This window comes from Bos grunniens, chromosome 6 (genome assembly GCF_055505025.1).
Source record: "Bos grunniens cultivar Pamir isolate PY7600 chromosome 6, Bosgru_T2T1.0, whole genome shotgun sequence".
Taxonomy (NCBI): Eukaryota; Metazoa; Chordata; class Mammalia; order Artiodactyla; family Bovidae; genus Bos; species Bos grunniens.
This window is the reverse complement of record NC_141170.1, coordinates 82,743,101-82,764,683: the sequence shown is the minus strand read 5'-3', so window position 1 is coordinate 82,764,683 and position 21,583 is coordinate 82,743,101. Positions and strand designations below refer to the sequence as shown.

Here is a 21,583-nt window from a genome sequence, read left to right as displayed (position 1 = left end):
ACAGATTTTAAATATTTACAATTCCTCCATTACTGTCACCTTGCTATCTTATTCTAGATCCTTACCTTCTACCCTAAAATAATACTAAATTATGAAATGCTATTATTAAATATAATTTCTAAGACTGTTGGCATATGAATATATAAATGACATAATAGTTAAAACCCCTGGTGCTTTTGGGCCAAAGAAATTCTTTTCTGACTAGTTAGTGACTGCCATCGAAGTACTGAGGCATTAAATTTTGTGTAGGGAATATTAATTAAATTGTGTTTGCTTAGTGTCCTTTGAGACTGAAAAGTCACTAGTGTGCTTTCTCATAAGCAGTATTGAGTCCTAAAATAGTATTTGTTTTATATAGTTGAAGTTAAAATTGATTGTTTAGAGGTTCTTAAGCATCTGTTTTTCTTTGAGGTAGCGTTCATTTGCAATATAATATTAGTTTCAGGTGTACAACATAGTGATTCAAAATGTTTATATGTTATACTTCATTTAAAGTTATTATAAAATATTGACTGTATTCCCTGTGATGTCCAATATATCCGTGTACCTTATTTATTTTAAATGTAATAATCTGTGCCTCTTAATCCCCTACCCCTACCTGTCTTGCCCCTTATCTCTTCTTTCTTCTCATTGGTAGCTACTGGGATGTCCTCTATTTCTCCAAGTCTGTTTCTGTTCTGTTATGTGTATTCATTTGTTTTATGTTTTTCAATTTCACGTATAAGTGATAAGACAATATTTGTCTTTCTCTATCTGACTTATTTCACTAAGCATAATATTGTCCAGGTTCATCCACGTTGTTGCAGATGTCAAAATTTCATTTTATTTTATGGCTGAGATATGTGTGTATACACACACACACACACACACACACACACACACACACACACATATATATGCTATGCTAAGTCACTTTAGTCGTGTCCGACTCTGTGCGACCCCACAGACGGCAGCCCACCAGGCTCCCCTGTCCCTGGGATTCTCTAGGCAAGAACACTGGAGTGGGTTGCCATTCCTTCTCCAATGCACAAAAGTGAAAAAATAAAGTGAAGTCGCTCAGTCGTGTCCGACTCCTAGCGACCCAATGGACTACAGCCCACCATGCCCCTCCGTCCATGGGATTTTCCAAGCAAGAGTACTGGAGTGGGGTGCCATTGCCTTCTCCGATATCTATCTATCTATCTCTATATCTATATCTATGAAAGGACACTTAGTTGGCTTACATATTTTGGCTATAGTAAATAGTGCCACTGTGAACATTGGGCTACATGTATCTTTTCAAATTAGTGTTTACATTTTTTTGGATATACGTATATCTAGAAGTGAAATTGCTGGATCATAATGGTAATTCTATTTTTAGTTTTTTGAGAAAACTCTATACTCGTTTTCATAGTGGTTGCACCAGTTCTCATCAATATTGTACAAGGCTTCCCTTTTCTCCACATCCTCAGCAACATTTGTTGTTTGTGGTCTTTTTCATGATGGCCATTCTAACAAGTACGAGGTGGTAGCATATTGTGGTTTTGATTTGCACTTCTCTAATGATGAGTGATGTTGGACATCTTTTCATATTCCTGTTAGCCAAATGTATGTCTTCTTTGGAAAAATGTCTGTCTATTCAGGTCTTTTTTTCCCATTTTTTAATTGATTTGGTTTTTATTGATAATGAATTGTATGAGCTATTTATATATTCTGGATGTTAACCCCTTACTAGTCATATCTTTTACAGATATTTTATCCCATTTAATAGGTTGTCTTTTCATTTTTTTCAATGGTTTCCTTCACTATGCTGAAGCTTTTACATTTAATTAGACCCCATTTGTTTATTTTTGCTTTTGTTTCCTTTGCTTTAGGAGATAGATCCAAAACAATACTGCTGCAGTTTGTGTCTTGCCTATGTTTTCTCCCAGGAGTTTTATGGTTTGGGTCTTAGATTTAGGTCTTTAATCAATTTGAGTTTATTTTTTATATGGTGTGAGAAAATGATCTGATTTTATTCTTCTAGATATAACTGTATGGATTTCCAGCACCAGTTATTGAAACAACTGTCCTTTCCCATTACATAGTCTTGCATCTTTTGTCACAGATTAGTTGATAAGCGTGTGAGTTTATTTCTGGGCTCTCTGTTCTGTTACATTGATGTAGGTGTCTGTTTTTGTGCTGATACCATACTGTTTTAATGACTGTAGCTTTGTTATAAAGTCTGAGGTCAGGGAGCCTGATTTCTCCAGCTCCATTTTTCTTTTTCAAGATTGCTGTGGCTATTTGGGGCCTTTTTTTTAGCCATACAGATTTTAAGACTTTTTTGTTCTAGTTCTGTGAAAAATGTCATAGTAATTTGATAAGATTGCATTGAATCTGAAGAGGGTCTTGGAGCCTCACCTTTATGACCTCGTGTAACCTTAATTACCCCTGTAAGGGTCCTGCTTCCAAATATTGGAGTTTAGGTCACATTAGTCACATTTAACCTGTGACTTTGTAGGGACATAATTCAGTCCATAGTACTGCTTTTTTTTTTTTTTAAATTATCAGAATTTTCTGTATGTATTATTAAAAATTAATTAGTAAAATGCCTACAGAGGATGCTAATTAGATACTGTCTAGAATAGAAATCATTAATTACTACAGAACTGATGTTTTTTTCTTAGAAATCTTTAATGACTAGCAGAGATAGGAATAAGGAATGAGTTTAAAATAAATGATAAGCTGTCTAAAAAATACTACTGGGTACTGTTTTTGTTCTTTGTATAATTTTCTGTAAATTGTTTGTATTTTAATATTGATTCTCTGTAAGAATTTATTCCTTCTTGTGATAATAGGTGCTAGTTAGTGACTACTCACTGCGTAATACCTAGAAGTTACTTTATTTATATAATCTCTTTTGATTCCAGCATCAACTCTAATGAGATACAGAGAAAATAAGATTCATTTTGGAGGAGGATATTACAGCCTGAGGTTTAGAGCATGGGCTCTGGGTCCATTCTGACTAGTGTGCCTGCTGCCAGCTGCATTAGTATGGACGGTTACTTAACCTTTCTGTGTCTTAGTATATTAGGTATCTATTGCTACCTAACAGTTGTCTGAAAACTACATTAAACATGTATTTTCTGTCAGGAAGTTGCTCTCAAGAGTTGTCAAAGGGCTGCAGTTATCTGAAGGCTTGACTGGAGCTGGGAGATCTGCTTCCAGGGTGGTTTGTCCACATGGCTGACAGTGTAGTGCTGGCTCTTGGTGAGACGCCTCAGTTCCTTTCTCTGTGAGCATTTCCTGATGGCTACTTGAGTGTTCTAATAACATGTAGCTGGCTTCCCCCAGAGTGTGAGCACATCAGGAGCGATGGAAGCCATCCTTTCTGTGACCTAGCCCCAGAAATCAAATAGCATCACTTGTACTACATTATGTTCATTAGGAGCATATTCAAGAGGAGAGGAATTGGGCACCATCTTTTGAAGGAAGAAGTGTCAGACTTTGTGGACACTGTAAAAACCACCACACATAGTTTTACTACTATGGAGTGCACTTCCTGAGCTTGTTGTGGATACTGATTTATCCACTGAAGCAATTAGAACAGTGTTGGTACCATATATTTAATAAATGTTAAGTTGTGCTTCTCAATTGTGGCAACCCATAAGAATTGTCTGGGAAGCTTTGAAAAATCCCAGAGATCACTACATCCTAGACAAACTAAATCATCATCTCTAGAGATGAGACACAGGCATCCATAGTTTTAATGCAACCTTCCATCCCCATGCTTATGTATCAGTTTATCCTCAGCTCTTGCTCCCACCCCTTGGTTTCTTGATTATATAAAGATGAACCATTTAGTGTGATTTCCTTCAAGTTTTTAACTTTTAACCTTAAAATTAGTCCCTTTATTCTAATGTCCCTGTTTCCTAAATAAAAAAATTACCAAAGTTACAGAAGAGTGAATGCACCTACCTGCCTAATGATTAAGGAGGAGGAAGGAAAGGGGGGAAAGTGAGTTCCAGTTTGGAGTTAAATGAAGATTTCAAAATTCTTGCCCAGATTAATTGAAACTGCTTGAACTTTTGGTTGTTGTTCCGCCTGGTAAATCACACAAAATGGACCAAATCTTCCAGAAATTCATCAGGAATATTTTTGGAATAGCTATCAATTATCAATTTTTATTTTTTGAAATGTTTTATATAATTTTAATGAAAGTGTGAGCCTGCAAATATTGCATGTTACAAATAGTACCGGACTCCTTTATATGAAATCAGTGATTAAAATTTTTTTAATTATAAATTGAGATAAAGGCATTGTTGCTTCCCAGTTGGCTCAGTGGTAAAGAATCCACCTGCTAATGCAGGAGCTGCAGGAGACATGGGTTCGATCCCTGGATCAGGAAGATTCCCTGGAGGAGGAAAAGGCAACCCACTCCAGAATTCTTGCCTGGAATATCCCATGAATATCCCTGGAATATCCCAAGAGGAGCCTGGCAGTCTACAGTCCATGGGGTCTCAAAGAGTCGGGCATGACAGCGACTGAGCATTCACACACGCAAAGGCATTGTTTGGTATTTTATTGCTCACATAGAAAAGTAGGATACTGTCCTGTGAACAGTGAGCTTACAGGTTTATTAGGGGAATAGAACAGGTACACAGAAAGCCAGGATATACAAAACAGAGTGAGTTTGAGGGGAGGAATCCTTACTAAATCAGATGATAAGAAGGGTTTATGAAAGAAGGAAGTGATCCTTGAACTGGGACTTTTGGAGGGCTGGTAGAATTACCACAAATGGTGAGTGCTTTAGGAAGAAAGGATTACAAAAACAAAGGTGTTTGGAAAACAGAGGTACATGATTGCAACAGTGAACATAGCGTGTGTTAGGGAAGAGGCGGGGATGAATGGTTAATACAATCGGTTTGGTGGTTTGTCAGTAACATTTTTAATCAAATACTGAAGTGACACATTCTTAAGTAATTTTATTACTTGATAAAATTCATCATCTTATTGCTTTTAACATTTTCCTTTATTTAAAGAAATCTTTTTGTCAGACTAATATATGCATATGGTTTTATTAAAAAATTAAATAAAGTGGAAAGATTTACATAGTAAACCCCTAAACATGCTTTGGCTGCCCTTAATTTTCTTTCCCAGAGGAAATCAGTTTTCATTTGTCTAGCTGTTCTTTTGATATTTCTTTCCATTTGATAATATAATGTTTTATCTTGATTACTTACTTCCGGATATTATCTCATTGTTTCTGCTAAAGAAATGTGCAGGATTAGCTTTGTTACATTGTTACTTACTCCAGTATCATTCTACCACAATTTTAGCTGATAATTTTTGTACGTATTTAATTAAGGTATGCCTTTATAGCACTATGTAAGGGTGTGTACTTGTGTGAAGTGTATTGCCTGATGTTAATATCTCAGATTTATAGGGAATTGTGTGAATGAAAATAATCTGCATTTTTTAGATTGCTCCAATGCATCCACCATTGCCTGTTTTTTTCAGAATGTCAAATAATTTGTCAATTGTTTATTTCTGGGGAGATTTCTCTTGGCCCCTTTTTCTTCTCTCATCTAAACCCCAGTAGTAGGTGTCACCCTGAGCCTCCTTCCCCAGTCTTCCCAGACCTGCCCTTCCTGGCAGTCTTTTCTCTCTATTGTGTTGGACACTCAGCAGATCCCTTCAGCCTGGAAAATATTGTCTTTTGGTCTTGGAAATGTACCTGTATTATCTTTTATTGTTCCTGTAGAGGTTTGATGATCATCTTTAAATTCTGTTTTCTGTGAAATTTAATAAATTTTATTTTCTGACCTTATTTTAAAATTTTAGCCTTTGACTTTAATATTGAACATATTCATGCTCTATTTTTTTTCGAAGTACTTTGTTTTATTGCACTGTGTTCTTCTTTCTGAGATACAAATAAGGCTTTTGGGGATGTTTGTTTATGTGGCTTTGGTTTGGTTTTCTTCCCCCCTATATTTCTGTTTGCGGGATTTCTTTTTCTCTCTTTACTCAAACATATGAGGATCTTTGGCTGTCGAGATTTAGGAGTAGCATTTTGTACGTGGACCAGTGGGCTTGTCTACTGGCGTGCTTCACTTCAGGAGGATTAGATGGTGGGGATAGAGGAAACTCTAGCTGTTTCATTGGGGAACCACAAATGTCAGTATGTGGGCATATTTTTCTCTTCAGCTATTGAGTTCCTTGAGCAGGAGTGGGAGGGAGATGGGAAGTATGCTAATGGGCCTGTTATTTATTGGCACATTTTCACTCATCTTCCCGTTTTCTGCTGTTTCCTCACTGTAGACCTTAGCTGTTTCAGATGTCCAAGAATTCACTGATGCCATGCAGAGCCTAAGCCTCAGCACTCTTGCCTGCTGGCTCGCTTGCCTGGGTGCTGGGGTGATGGAGGCTGCCTGAAGCTTGACAGGCTTGCATGCAGTCTGTCTGTTTTCAGTCACTTGCATTCACTTCCAAATGGCTTTGAAATCTCTTCTCCTTCTGTCTTCTCTGCTGTTCTTTTTTTGCCCATGGGTGCTTACACTTTTTAAGCATCATTTTACTGTCATTTAAATAGGGTTTTGGGAAGAATATGTGATCAGTTTGTTTCTTTAAATGGACATTCTCCTTTACCTTTCACCCATCCCATGCTTGATTTTAAATGGGGAGAATTTTATAATAGCAGCTGTGTAAACAATGTGTGAGAGTTAAGTGCCTCTGAATTTTAGCTTATGAGCTTTGATAATTTAGATTGCATCTGTTTTTCGTAAGAAAACCACCCTAGTAACACTATCTTAATCAGCATAATGCCTGATTGTAAAGAAAGCTTATTTCATTTGCTGACTTGGGGCTTGAGCCTTGCACTATTTTTTTTTCCTTACGTGAGGAATTCACTAGGTAAGTTTGAGTTAAGGCTGTCTTTTGTCTATTCTATATCATAGTGTCACTGGCATTGTTTGATGTGAGCTGAATGGTTTTGCCTTGCAAATTATAATGTACTAGTTATTAAGTCATTACCTCTTGGGTAGTAAGAGCACCATAGGAAAAATGAAATATTTCCTTCCCTAGGTTCATTCCTTCTTACTGAGAAGTTCCTTTCCTTTCAAAATTCTTAAACTCACACATTTTTCATAGAAACGTTTCTATGAAAAACAATCATTATATTAAACTCCAAGTCTAAGCCCTTTGCATTTTCAGAGTGTGCCTTTTAGGTTTTCTATAAGCAGTGCTAAATATATAAATTATGCATTTTGTCCTGGGTAAAGACCTAAATACAGAGCAGAATTAAAGCATTGCCATCTGCCCAAGCTGCCAGTCACTCAGATGTGTGAAACCTCTACTGGAATAAATCGAAAACGTGGTGCCAGGAAACGCAGGTTTCCACACATGACTTTATACATTTTTATGATATTCCAGTTAGTCCTGCTTCCATCCAGATCCACATGACAGGAAAAAAAGCCTTTCTTATTTATAATTCCCTATGATCTCTAAGGTTGTAGATCCTAATAGCTAGATGATCTTTGGTTTACTGAGTACATATAAATATTTTCCTCTTAATGGCCTTTGACACTGTGAGATAATGTTAAGTAATGCGTGGGATTATGCAAATTTGGAAAGGTCAAGACTGAGCAAAATTATTCTGCATTAGAACAACTGGTCTTGAGGTATGTATGTGTTGTGAATGTGCGTGTATGTAAATTTGCTGAAATCCTTGGTTTACTCTTGTCTTTTCAGCTGTGTTCTCTTTATCCTTGATGGCTTACACCTTAAAAAATTCCTGTCATCTTAGTGAGATATGAAGAGGAAAAGTAGATAAACTCATCTTTAATGGAAAGTTCTCTTCTGACTTTTTCCTACACTGGATTTTAAAGTCAACAGAATTGCCTTATTTTTTTCTTGAGATACAATGTACATACCATAAAACTGACCTTTTTAACGTGTACAATTTAAAGTGGTATTTAATGTATTCAGAGAGGGCAGTCATCACTACTATCGGGTTTTAAAATATTTTTATCATTCCAAAAGAAACTCCAAGCCTATTAGCATATACTCCCCATTCCTTCCCAACTTCCCCCCTCTTCTCCTACTAGTCGTAGGCAAACACTAATCTACTTTCCATCTATACAGGTTTGTCTCTTATGGCCATTTCTTATAAATGGAATCACACAATATATTGTCTTTTGTGACTGTCCTCTTTCACTTAGCATAAGTTTCAAAATTCATCCATCTTGGAACATAAATCAGTGTGTTGTTCCTTTGTGGCAATGGCACCCAACTCCAGCACTCTTGCCTAGAGAATCCCATGGACGGAGGAGCCTGGTGGGCCACAGTCCATGGGGTCGCTAAGAGTCGGACAAGACTCAGCGACTTCACTTTCACTTTTCACTTTCATGCATTGGAGAAGGAAATGGCAGCCCACTCCAGTGTTCTTGCCTGGAGAAACCCAGGGACAGGGGAGCCTTGTGGGCTGCCATCAATGGGGTCGCATAGAGTCGGACACGACTGAAGCGACTTAGCAGCAGCAGCAGCAGCAGTATTCTATTGAACGACTATGCTGCTGCTGCTGCTGCTAAGTCACTTCAGTTGTGTCCGACTCTGTGTGACCCCATAGATGGCAGCCCACCAGGCTCCCCTGTCCCTGGGGTTCTCCAGGCAAGAACAATGGAACGGGCTGCCATTTCCTTCTCCAATGCATGAAAGTGAAAAGTGAAAGTGAAGTCACTCAGTTGTGTCCGACTCTTAGCGACCCCATGGACTGCAGCCCACCAGGCTCCTCTGTCCATGGGATTTTCCAGGCAAGAGTACTAGAGTGGGGTGCCGTTGCCTTCTCCATTGAACGACTATACTACACTGTATTTATTCATTCATTAATTGATGGGCATTTGGGTTGTTTTCACCTGTTGGCTCATAGGAATAATGCTGCTATGAACATTTATGTACAAGTTCTTATATGGACATATGTGTTCATTTCTCTTGAGTATCTATCTAGGAGTGAAACTACTGAGCCAAATGGTGCCTTTAACATTTTAAGAAACAATTTTCCAAAGTAGCTGTACTATTGTGCATTCTCATCAGCAATTAATGCAAGTTTCAATTTCTTTACACCATCAACAATACCTGTTATTGTCTGTGTTTTTCATTTTCATTATTCTCATAGTACAGGCATTGGAGTTTTATAATAACATGAAAATTATAGGCTTGAAGGGGAAAAAGAGAGATCCAGAAGCTCCAGGGCCATGAAAATAATGCCTGTTGGGGGGGGGGTTGGAATAAATTATCACAAACTGAGTGAAATCTTCAGTAAATTCTGCACTCTTCATGAATGCTTTCATGAAGAAGTCTTATTTAGATTGAGCTGGAAGAGGGAAAGAGAGAATAGCCAACAAAGGACTTACTAAAAAAAAAAAGGTAAAACAACCTGTATCAATAGAATCAATTCATAAAATACTGAAAATTTGTTTATTGTTTAAATTGTATTGGTTTGAAGCAATGCCAAGTGACCAGCTTGCTAGCCACCTGCAGCTCTACCTGAACCGTGTTAAGCTCTGTCCTGAACCCTTGCTTTGCTGAGCCCGTGAGCATAGTCAGCTTTTACACTGAGTCTATAAACAATTTGAAGACTTCAGGGGAAGAAGGGGACATCCAAAACAACCTTAAATAACTCTGGGTAATGGTTTAAGTCACAGGACATCAAATAAGTCCAGTCCACTTACAGCTGAGCAATAGTGTCAGCTGGCTCAGTAGTGGGGATTAGGTAGAATAGTAGTAACACGATTTGCACTGAAACTACATACTTACTGTACTTTGCCCACTTACGATAGCACTAGCTTTATGGAGAAAGCCAAGTTTTATTGGCAGCAATATTGCCAGCAGTTTTGAAGATTAGTGTCATTGTGGGAGGCTGCCCCTCCTATATTAGAATGATAGCTTTTCCCATTCTCTGGTGTATAGACATTCCTACATTATAAACAAAATCTTCAGCTGTTACACCCTTGTGTCTCACATTTAGCCTAGATGTGAGCTCCCAGTTTTGCTATATGGATAGATTATTTAAATGCTTGCTATGTTTTTAATTGATATCTTCATCTCCACTGACAGGCATTCAGTGAATGTCTGCAGCATAGATTTGCTGATGTACTACTTGGTGTCACTGAGCATTAGTTTTTGGCTATAGGACTGAAATGTAAAGCATCATCTAGTTCTTGTTTTTCCTGCACCCTTTGCCTTTGCTTTCACATGCAGGTCCATTCTGGGAGTGGCAGTGTCGATCTAGATACAGGCTAATTTGGCAATAAACATAACTCTACATCTTGCAGGAGCTAATCAGAAAGATAAGATTTGTAGTTTTATTAATAACGTCTAAGAACAGGTTGTCATTTATTAATTTTTATTAGTTACTTTATCATTCCGCCCTTTGAGAAATTTGTGTGAGGATTTGAGAACTTTGTCATGGGCAAGGGTTGCAAGAGAGCTGTAAAAATATAACTTCTCCTTTCACATGGAAAAATACCAATTCCATTAATCATAAGATAGAATTATGTATATAAACTTCTCATCACTCTAAAAAGACATGGTTCCACTCACGAGAAATAAAATGCAGAGGTAAAACCGAGTCTAATCCAGGATAGCTGGCATTTTATCATGATTTTCCCCATTCTTCTGCATGTTTAGAAAGAAACAGAATTCGTGTTTTGTTTATTCTTAGTTGTTTTATGAAGCATTTTGTGCCCAGAAATTCTTAAGAGTCTTTTATTAAAATGCTGTTCCCCACATATACCCCAGGACCTAAGATGTTATATTTGATTGTAAATGAATGGAGATTCCTACTCCCAGTAGTAGTTTCCTACTACTCCTCACCAGTTCTGCTTATTTATTTGTTGATTCAAGAAACATTTAAATATTGACATATTTGAGACAGTGTGCTAGGTTCTGTGTGATAGTGATACTCATAAGTGAACTTTGTAGGCATGCGCTGATCAGAGCCTATGCTCTGAGGTCAGACTGCCAGGATTTGAGTTGCAGCTTGGCTGCTTGGTAGTTGTATGAACATGGAAAAGTTAATGAATGTCTCTGTTTCAGTCTAGTCATCTCTAGCTGGGAATGTGTGAGATTGCTACTGCTGCTGTGACACATTACCAGAAATATAGTGGCTTAAAACATCACATACTTGCTATCTCATTGTTCTATGAGAACTGTGTAGGCTCAGCTGGTTTCTCTTCTTCAGGTCTCACAAGGTCAAAACCAAGGTGTCGGCCTGAGTTCTTGCTTCCAGGCTCATTGAGTTTTGGGGAGCTTTCAGTTCTAAGTGGCTGTGAGGCTGCAGTCCCTGATTTTTGCTGGCTTCTCTTTCTGGAGGCGGTCCACATTCCTGAGCTAGTGGCCTTTCTCTAGCTTCAGAGTCAGCATCAACTCACTGTTCTAATAGATTAGCAAATTTTCATAAATCCTTGTGTGAGCATTAATGAGGAAATAAAAAGCTACTTCAATAATCTGGCGCCATGAAGCTAAATATTTTGGTTCTTTTAATAGCTGACCTTCCCATGGCCCTGAGATATATTGTAGTAGAGATTAGCATTTTGTCAATTGTGTTTTTTTTTTTTTTTTTTTCTTCTTCTTGAGGCTAAGATTGTATGTACAGTATAACTTCCTGGCCATCAAAAAGTCAAAGCACATGACAAGCACTAGGAGGAATGTCCAGATAAGAGTAGGGTGCCATCCCGTGATTAGGTCCATTATTGCTGATTATGATTGTAATCTCTTTTTAATGAGAGCAAATACTTGTCACATGCTTCAGTGTTTGCTACCTAATCTGGAACAGAAGTTCTGGTGGTACAGTTTTCTTCAACTGCTGAGTTGGAACAGAAGTTCTGGTGGTACAGTTTTCTTCAACTGCTGAGTCATTTACCTGTATACCACACATACTGGGTGCTAGTTTTTTGTTCATGGTTTAGCTTAAAAAAAAACACACACACACACAAAAACGGGTCACATTCAGCCAATAATGAAAATCTTGTAAGAAACATGAATAATTTGAAATGGCACTTTTCACTAATAGAAAAAGTTAGTTCTTCTCCTAGGAAAAGATTGATACTAAGGAAAATGATGACTGTTTCAATTATTAACCATTATTCCATGTACAAAGTTTTTTTAAGCTCTTTGGGTTCATAAATTATACACATCCTAATTTTTATTCCAATTTAGTTCTAGAAGTAACCACACTTTTCTGAAACAGTTAAAATATTTTAATATATCTGCATTGTGCAGTGCATAGTTGCTCAGTCGTGTCCCTCTTTCCCCAAATAGAATATGCTTAATAAAAGCATGATGTTTATTTTGTTTAGTGCTGTATCCCTGGTGTTAGAGACAGTCAGACACACAGAAAGCATGTGATCAACACCACACATAGTGTGGATAAGTATACATTAGGAATAAGTGTGCCCAAGATAGAAGCACTGCTCATTCTTATTTATGATGTGAGACCTTGAGACATTGTCACAACCAGTATAAATGTAAGGATGTGAATGAATACGGTACTCCTTATTATATTTAGGTATCAGTGAATCAAAAAGTAATGCAAACAATAATAGTTATTATGAACTTTGTTTCTAGAAAACATCAAAAGGCATCTTCTTAGGCACATTTGCACCCATACTTGCCTACTCAGTGCTAGGCTGGACATTATAAATGTGTGGAGCAGTTATTAATCTTATATGGAGGAAGACTTATCTGTGGGATAGCTGCAGGTGGGCAGTAAAGGTGATATTTACCCCAGATTTCTGGAAAAGCAGTATAAATTGCAGATCCTCAGTATTATTGTGGGTGCTAAGTTGCTTGAGTCGTGTCTGACTATAACCTGCCAGGCTCCTCTGTCCATGGCATTCTCCAGGCAAGAATGTTAGAGTGGGTTACCATGCCCTCCTCCAGGGGATCTTCCCAACAAAGGGATCTTAACTCAGGTCTCATGTAATTATTTGGTATGAAAAGAAATGTTATGCTAATAAAGTCTTTACTTCACTGCCGATATGTTTGAACAAAGACTCAGGAGGTAAATTATGAATATTAAGGTCCAAGTGTGGTACACTGCTGTCAGAGCCGCTGAAGTAGGGTGAACCAGTGAATCTGTCCTCCATCAGAGGAAGCGGGAATGCTTGTGGGTAGGAGGAGATACATATGTTTTCCCCATCATACTTATTTTTGCTTTTGGAGACCATATTTAGTGATTTTTTCATTCATGCCATGAAGGATTTCATGGTATTTTGTTAAGTTGGAGATTCTCTGAATAGATATCTCCCTTCCCATTTTTTGGTCAGTTTTATTTCCTGGGAAATTACTCATTATATTTCAAAATAGTGGAAGTAAATCATCAAAGTACTGCAGCTTTTCAAAGATGTCATAAAATCCTAACTATTTTAAAATTTTTTTTTTTTTTTTGATCTAGTGTCTTCACACATTGCCTGCCATAGGGTTTGAAGTTTCATTTCAGAGCCAGAAGGGCGGCCAGATGTCCATTGTCAACACTGTTGGAAAGCTGTTGCTTATACCCTGAAATGCTGGGAATTAATCCACATTTTAGAAAGAGAGCACACACCCATGAAAACATCCAGACTCACTTTGCCTTAGTCACCATAAGGAAAAAAAGGCAAATAGGAGTACATTTTCTGTTAGTTTCTTTTTTGTTCTATTTTATGTATTTATTTTGACTGTGCTGCATCTTCCTTGCTATGCGGGCTTTTCTCTAGCTGCAGCTAGCAGGGTCTGCTCCCTAGTTGTAGCGCACAGGCTTCTTAATGCGGTGGCCCCTTTGTGGATCCCAGGCGTTAGGGCATGTGGGCTTCAGCAGTTGTGGCTCTCGAGCTCTAGAGCCCAGGCTCAGTAGTTGCGGTGCATGGGCGTAGGTGCTCAGTAGCATGTGGAATCTTTCCAGATCAGGGATCAAACCTGTGTCTCCTGCATTAGCAGATAGATTCTTTACCCGAAACCACCAGGGGAGCCCCTCTTAGTTCACATTTGTCTTTTTAATATAAAGGTATGAAAAACGGATAGTTATCAATTCATTTTTAATCACTCCCAACAATTATTTCCATTTCGTATGTATTTCTACTAGGCAAGATCATAGTACAGTGGAAAATGATGTGATAATATGCAACATACCACATCTTTATGGATTATCAAAATATTTGGATATGATTTTTTTAAAAAAACGGGTTTTCCCAGTGGTTCAGTATAAAGAATCTGCCTGCCATTGCAGGAGACACAGGTTCAATGCCTGGTCCGGGAAGATCCCACATGTCATTGAGCAACTAAGCCCCATGTGCCAGAGCTTTTGGGCCTATGCTGTGGAGCCCGGGAGCCACAACTGATGAGCCCACGTGAAACAGCTATTGAAGCCCTCATGCCCTAGAGCCTGTTCTCTGCAACAAGAGAAGCCACTGCAATGAGAAGCCTGCACACCCCAACTACAGAGTAGTCCCTGCTCACTGCAACTGGAGATAAGAACAGCCAGCACAGCCAAAAAAATTACTATGAATAATTTCTAGTATCAAGAGATCTATTTGCCCTGAAATTATAGTTTACTGGATCACATTGTTTGTGATCAATAAGAAATGGAGTTATTCCAGTCATGAATAGAATGTTCTCCAATATGATTCTACCAAAGAGGGGACATCTATACATTTTCAGCATTGCTATTTTTGACAGCATCACTTATTCTAACATTCATAAAGGTGAAATGGGTTCGTATTAAAAGACATTTCACTGAAACCTCACTGCATTCATAAAACCAAGGTAATGAAGGTAAAGCAAAACATTACTTTGCTTATTTAACAAACACTTAACATAGCACTTAGTATGTGTCACCTACTTTGTTTTAAATACTCTGCAAGTGTCAACTCTAATCCTCATCACAACCCTGTTTCATAGTTGATTTGCATTTTTTGCTAAGTCGCTTCAGTCGTGTCTGACTCTGCGTGACCCCATAGATGGCAGCCCACCAGGCTACCCCATCCCTGGGATTCTCCAGGCAAGAACACTGGAGTGGGTTGCCATTTCCTTCTCCAATGCATGAAAGTGAAAAGTGAAAGGGAAGTCGCTCAGTCGTGTCCGACTCTTAGCGACCCTATGGACTGCAGCCTACCAGGCTCCTCCATCCATGGGATTTTCCAGACAAGAGTACTGGAGTTGAGTGCCATTGCCTTCTCCAGTTGATATTACCCTTAAAAATAAGGAAACAGTGCAGTGAAGAGTCTGAGGTCACAAAAGTAGTAGGTAGCTAAACGTGCTTCCTAGCCTGCATTCTTATCCTGTGGTCTACAGCCACTGTCAGTGGCAGTCTATGACTTTCTGTGTTTTCACTTCTTGCTATTGGACATTACTTATGTATCTGTAATGCTGGCACTCTTCTTCCTTTGCATCTTACTTGCCTCACTTTTCTGTTTCTTACACTATTGAATGGCTGGAGCAGCTGGCCTATCTAAATTAAAGAATCCAATGTGTGTTAAATGTTCAGTTCAGTTCAGTTGCTCAGTCGTGTCCGACTCTTTGCAACCCCATGAACTGTAGTATGCTAGGTCTCCCTGTCCATCACCAATTCCCAGAGTCCACCCAAACCCATGTGCATTGAGTCAGTGATGCCATCCAACCATCTCGTCCTCTGTTGTCCCCTTCTCTTCCTGCCCTCAATCTTTGCCAGCATCAGAGTCGGCTCTTCACATCAGGTGGCCAAAGTATTGAAGTTTCAGCTTCAACATCAGTCCTTCCAATGAACACCCAGGACTGGTCTCCTTTAGGATGGACTGGTTGGATCTCCTTGCAGTCCAAGGGACTCTCAAAAGTCTTCTCCAGCACCACAGTTCAAAAGCATCAATTCTTCGCTGCTCAGCTTTCTTCACAGTCCAATTCTCACATCCATACATGACCACTGGAAAAACCATAGCCTTGACTAGACAGACCTTTGTTGGCAAAGTAATGTCTCTGCTTTTTAATATGCTGTCTAGGTTGGTCATAATTTTCCTTCCAAGGAGTAAGCATCCTTTAATTTCATGGCCGCAGTCACCATCTGCAGTGATTTTGGAGCCCCCAAAAATAAAGTCTGACACTGTTTCCACTGTTTCCCCATCTATTTCCCATGAAGTGATGGGACCAGATGCCATGATCTTAATTTTTTAAATGTTGAGCTTTAAGCCAACTTTTTCACTCTCCACTTTCCCTTTCATCAAGAGGCTCTTTAGTTCTTTTCACTTTCTGCCATAAGGGTGGTGTCATCTGCATATCTGAGGTGATTGATATTTCTCCCGGCAATCTTGATTCCAGCTTGTGCTTCTTCCAGCCCAGCGTTTCTCATGTTGTACTCTGCATATAAGTTAAATAAGCAAGGTGACAATATACAGCCTTGACGCACTCCTTTTCCTATTTGGAACCAGTCTGTTGTTCCATGTTCTAACTGTTGCTTCCTGTCCTGCATACACGTTTCTCAAGAGGCAGGTCAGGTGGTCTGATATTCCTATCTCTTGAAGAATTTTCCACAGTTTATTGTGATCCACATAGTCAAAGGCTTTGGCATAGTCAATAAAGCAGAAATAGATGTTTTTCTGGAACTCTCTTGCTTTTTCTATGATCCAACAGATGTTGACAATTTGATCTCTGATAGGTTGTCATTATTCCCTGAAAGTATCTTCTGTAAAGGATTTGTTTGTCCCTATGATAGAAAGTAGTATACAGAATTACTTAAGATGGCAACTTTACTATTTAAATATCGACAAAACAAATCTCTGAGAATTGAGGGAAACTTTTCACATGTCTGCCTGTGAATTTTGGTACATTGCTGGATGTTTTTGGCTTCATACAAGGTTACTGGGGCTTCCCCAGTGGCTCAGTGGGTAAAGAATCTGCCTGCAATGCAGGAGACACAGAAGACTAGGGTTTAATCACTGGGTCGGGAAGATCTCCTGGAGGAGGCAATGGCAACCCACTCCAGTATTCTTGCCTAGGAAATCCTTGGATCCTGGCAGGCTACAGTCCAAAGGGTCGAAAAGAGTCAGATAAGCTCAATCCAGCTGAGCAACTAGGCACACACAAAGTTATTAGACTTTTGTATGAAGCATATATCAAATTCTAAACTCTGTGACATGTGGGTGATTAAAAATCTCCTTAAAAATTTAAATATTCTGTCCATTTTCTCTATGCACAGACCCCTGATTATTGAGTTTGGTGTCACTCATGGTGATCCACGTAGGTCTCTTAACATCAAGTTTTTTCAACCAAGAGATTCTTGTTTTTAACAGACTTGAAGGCAAAAATGAAATGGAAGATGTGCTATGGATAAAAGTCCAGCCGTTATCTTAATTTATGGCAAGAAAACACAGAATTGAAATACCACCCTATTTTATTCACTGAATAAAAAGCTTGTGGTTTTCAGGATGTCTTGAATAAGTCAGTTATTCTTGAAAATTAAATGCTTGAGGATCAAAGAAAAAGCAAAAATGCCTCTTTATAATGTCACATCTCAGTCCCTGGAAATGATTTCTGAATTAAATGTTGGGATATATTGTACTTGTGTATCTTTTTTACTACTGTTAAATATACCTGAGAACAATTTTTCTTCTTTTTTTTTTTCCCAGATGACAGAAATGATGCTCAAGAGAGTAACTTAAGAGCCTTAATAGAAGAGCTGCCAGATACCCACTACTGCCTCCTCAAGTACCTTTGCCAGTTCTTGACGAAAGTAGCCAAGCACCATGTGCAGAACCGCATGAATGTTCACAATCTTGCCACTGTATTTGGGCCAAATTGCTTTCAGTAAGTTGGTGAACTTTTGCTGTTAGTTTCATCACGTATCCCCTTTTCCTTTATAACTGCCTAAAATTACTGCGATGTAGAAGCATATTTCGGACTAAGAAGTCAACCAGTTTATATTGGAGAAATTCCGTCTTGGTATTGGGCATTTTAGCCTTTTTTTAATCCCAATTTTTGAGAAGGAAGCTGTGCCTTTTTATGAAACCATAATTTTTAATGTTTCAAACAACTTTATTTAAAATTCTGGGAATTAGTATTACTTTTATTAAAAACAACATTTAAAAATCAATTTAAAAAATTGATTAGAAAAAGAGGGAATGAGTTTGATATAGTATGTAATTTTTTTGTAAATCATTGCTAATGGGTGGAAAGTAACAAGTGGAATATGTCAGTGACAGAAAAATGTAACTTCAGCTACATTTGTTTTCTAGGAATAGATTAGAAATAAACTAATCTCCTTGGTAGATGCTATATCACTAGGCACAAGAACTTTTCATAAAGCTTTATATTTTCCCTGTTATTCCTCAAAGGTGTTTAATCATTAATACACGAAATATGATCTTGAAAACCAGAGACTTTGCTTTTAGCTTTCCTATCAATATTGCTGATATCAAATACATTCCTTCCACTTATAAGGAAAGATGAAGAAAGAACATTCACAGTTTAAAGCTCTAAGAAATTCTCAACAAGTTTTTTTTTTTTTTAATAGTATATCTGCTTATCCACTCCATTAATTTACAGACTCATTCAGCTGCATGGAACTAGTAATAGTACAATCTTCAGATGACTCTAAATATAAACTCTAGCTTAGATCATAGTGACTACAGGGTTGCAAGATATTTACAGTCTTCTGTGGAGAAAAGTTCTACCTAGAACAACTATCTCCTTTGTAATGTGAGAGAGCACCGTGTTTATTGAGTACAGTACTAAGTGCTGTACTCATTTATCTGATTGAGTCCAAAGAGGCAGACTTGGTTTATTTTGAAGTTCCCATATTTAGGATAAGAAAAAAATAGTTCAGTTCCTGTGACCACAGTTAGGTCAGTGAATATAGTCCATAAATGTTAATAAAGATCATTGGTAGAAAGTCTGCCATTTAAGGACAATTCTCACATCATGAAGCACTGAACAACAAATGAAATACTTTTCTTAATAACTTAGGCGAAAACAATGTATACATTGTATGGTCAATAGAATGAGATGGTCAGTAGATGAGGAGGATTTTTTTCCAAAGGGGAAATCCTCATTAAATGCTATAAATTTTAGATACAAGGTGATATTTTTAAGAAATCTACAATCATAAAGCTGGAAGAAAATACACCAGTAATATATGATTGGTGTTCTGGATACTAGACTTCTAGGTGACTCTTAATTACTATGTTTTCACATGTATTTCCAGTTACAGGTTATTAAATTTAGTTGACTAGGTAATATTATCATTGTAAAATATTCAAACAGTGTAGAGGTATATTGAATAAAAATATCCTCCAGTAGTTCCTCCCATTCCAACCTCCTCTCTAGAGAGAAAATTAGTAGCCAGGTGTGTATCCTTTTTGAACACAGCCATAATCTATTTTAAAATATGAATGGGATCAAGGTGTGTGTGTACTGTGAAGCTTGATTGTTTTTATGGTAGCACTAGAACTTTTAATGTCAAAAGATCTATAAACCTCATTCTTTTAACTATTAGATAATGGGAATTTATTCTAACTTAGCTCTACCTCAGTTGATGAGGGCTGAGGTTGTCAATTTTTTGATACTAAAACAGAATTATAGTGTACATCCTGAGTGTGATTCTTTATGTACAGCTCTCTTACTGCTTTGTGGGAGTTCCTTAGATCTTCTGGAAAATAATCTTTGGTCTGTTATAAACATTGCAAACATTTTATCCTATTCTGTTGTTTGTCATTTAGTTTTATTTATGGTGCTTTATAAATTTTTTAAATTTTAATTTAATGTATCAACTCTTCCTCTTTTTGCTTATCAGGATTTAGGTCTTAATAATATTTCTAAATAATATTAATTATGTTCTCTTGCTTAATAGTGATATATCATAAAAATATTATAACACATATTTTTCTTTTGTCACATTTATAGACTTTTTATGCTTAGGTTTTTACTTTCTCTAGAATTTTTTGATCCAGTTTGATTTTTCTTCCAGTAGATAGCTAATTATTACTAGACCATTCATTGAGTAGTACATCTCTTTGCTAATTTACAATACCAATTCAATCACATATTACTTTCCTGCATAAATGAATTTGTTTCTGGTGTTTGTATGTTTCCTTCCTGTTCTCCGTATCTTTACCCTTTAAGAGGAATTTTGGAGTCTGCATGGTAAGTGGTATCTAATTGTGGTTTTGATTTGCATTTCTCTGATGACTAATGACATTGAATATTTTCTTATATGCTTATTGACCATTTGTGTATCTTTGGAAAAATGTCTATTCAGATCCTCAGACTGTTTTTACTTGGATTTTGTCTTTATGATTGAATTGTAAAAGTCCTTTGTATATTTTAGATATTAGTCCCTTATCAGATGTGGGATATGCATATATTTTCTCCTATGAGTTGTCGTCTCATTTTAATGGTATCCTTTCAAACAGAAAATGTTTAATTTTGATAAAGGCAAATATATTTAATTTTTCTATTGTTACGTATGCTTTTGGTATTGTATCTAAGGTTTTGCCTAACTTGTTAAGATTTTTTAAAAGAGCTTTATTGTTTTAACTCTTACACTTAAGTCTATGGAGTTAATTTGCAATTAATTTTTGTGTGGTATAAGAAAGGAGTCCAGTTCCATTCTTTTGCCTGTGGGTGTGCAATTGTCCTAGTACCATTTGTTGAAAACTGAATTGTCTTGGCACTCTTGTCAGAAATTGGTTAACTATATTGTTGCTGCTGCTGCTGCTGCTAAGTTGCTTCAGTAGTATCTGACTCTGTGCGACTCCAGAGACGGCAGCCCACCAGGCTTCCCTGTCCCTGGGATTCTCCAAGCAAGAACACTGGAGTGGGTTGCCATTTCCTCTTCCAACGCATGAAAGTGAAAAGTGAAAGTGAAGTCGCTCAGTCATGTCCGACTCTTCACGACCCCATGGACTGCAGCCCACCAGGCTCCTCCGTCCATGGGATTTTCCAGGCAAGAGTACTGGAGTGGGGTGCCATCGCCTTCTCCGAACTATAGTGTTAGGACTTATTTATGCACTTTCAGTTTTATTCCATTGATATATGTCTATCCTTATGTGGTTACCACACTGTCTTGATTCCTGTCACTTTTTAGTAAGTTTTGAATTCAAATAGTGTTCATCTTCCAACTTTGTTCTTTTTCAAGATTGCCCCTTTTGTTTGCATAATAATTGTAGAGTCATATTATAAATTTCTGCAGAAAAAAAAAAAATAGCCAGCTGGGATTTTGATAGGAATTCTGTTGAATCTGTAGGTCAGTTTGGGGAGTATTATTGTTATATTCAGTTCAGTTCAGTCGCTCAGTCGTGTCTGACTCTTTGCAACCCCATGAATCGCAGCATGCCAGGCCTCCCTGTCCATCACCAACTCCCAGAATTCACTCAGACTCACGTCCATCGAGTCAGTGATGCCATCCAGCCATCTCATCCTCTATCATCCCCTTCGCCTCCTGCCCCCAATCACCCCCAGCATCAGAGTCTTTTCCAGTGATCAACTCTACACATGAGGTGGCCAAAGTACTGGAGTTTCAGCTTCAGCATCAGTCCTTCCAAAGAAATCCCAGGGCTGATCTCCTTCAGAATGGACTGGTTGGATCTCCTTGCAGTCCAAGGGACTCTCAAGAGTCTTCTCC

The 21,583-nt window shown here is 37.8% G+C and overlaps 1 protein-coding gene across 37 annotated transcripts in view; it reads left to right on the top strand.

The window, feature by feature from the left end:
- Positions 1-21,583, top strand: part of FAM13A (family with sequence similarity 13 member A) — a 447,586-nt gene that overhangs the window by 158,184 nt on the left and 267,819 nt on the right. For all 37 annotated transcript variants that reach the window (XM_086406445.1, XM_086406444.1, XM_086406422.1 and 34 more), the window contains one exon: positions 17,592-17,769. In XM_086406445.1, the coding sequence (XP_086262571.1) occupies positions 17,592-17,769 (178 nt within the window). The remainder of the gene's footprint in view (positions 1-17,591; positions 17,770-21,583) is intronic.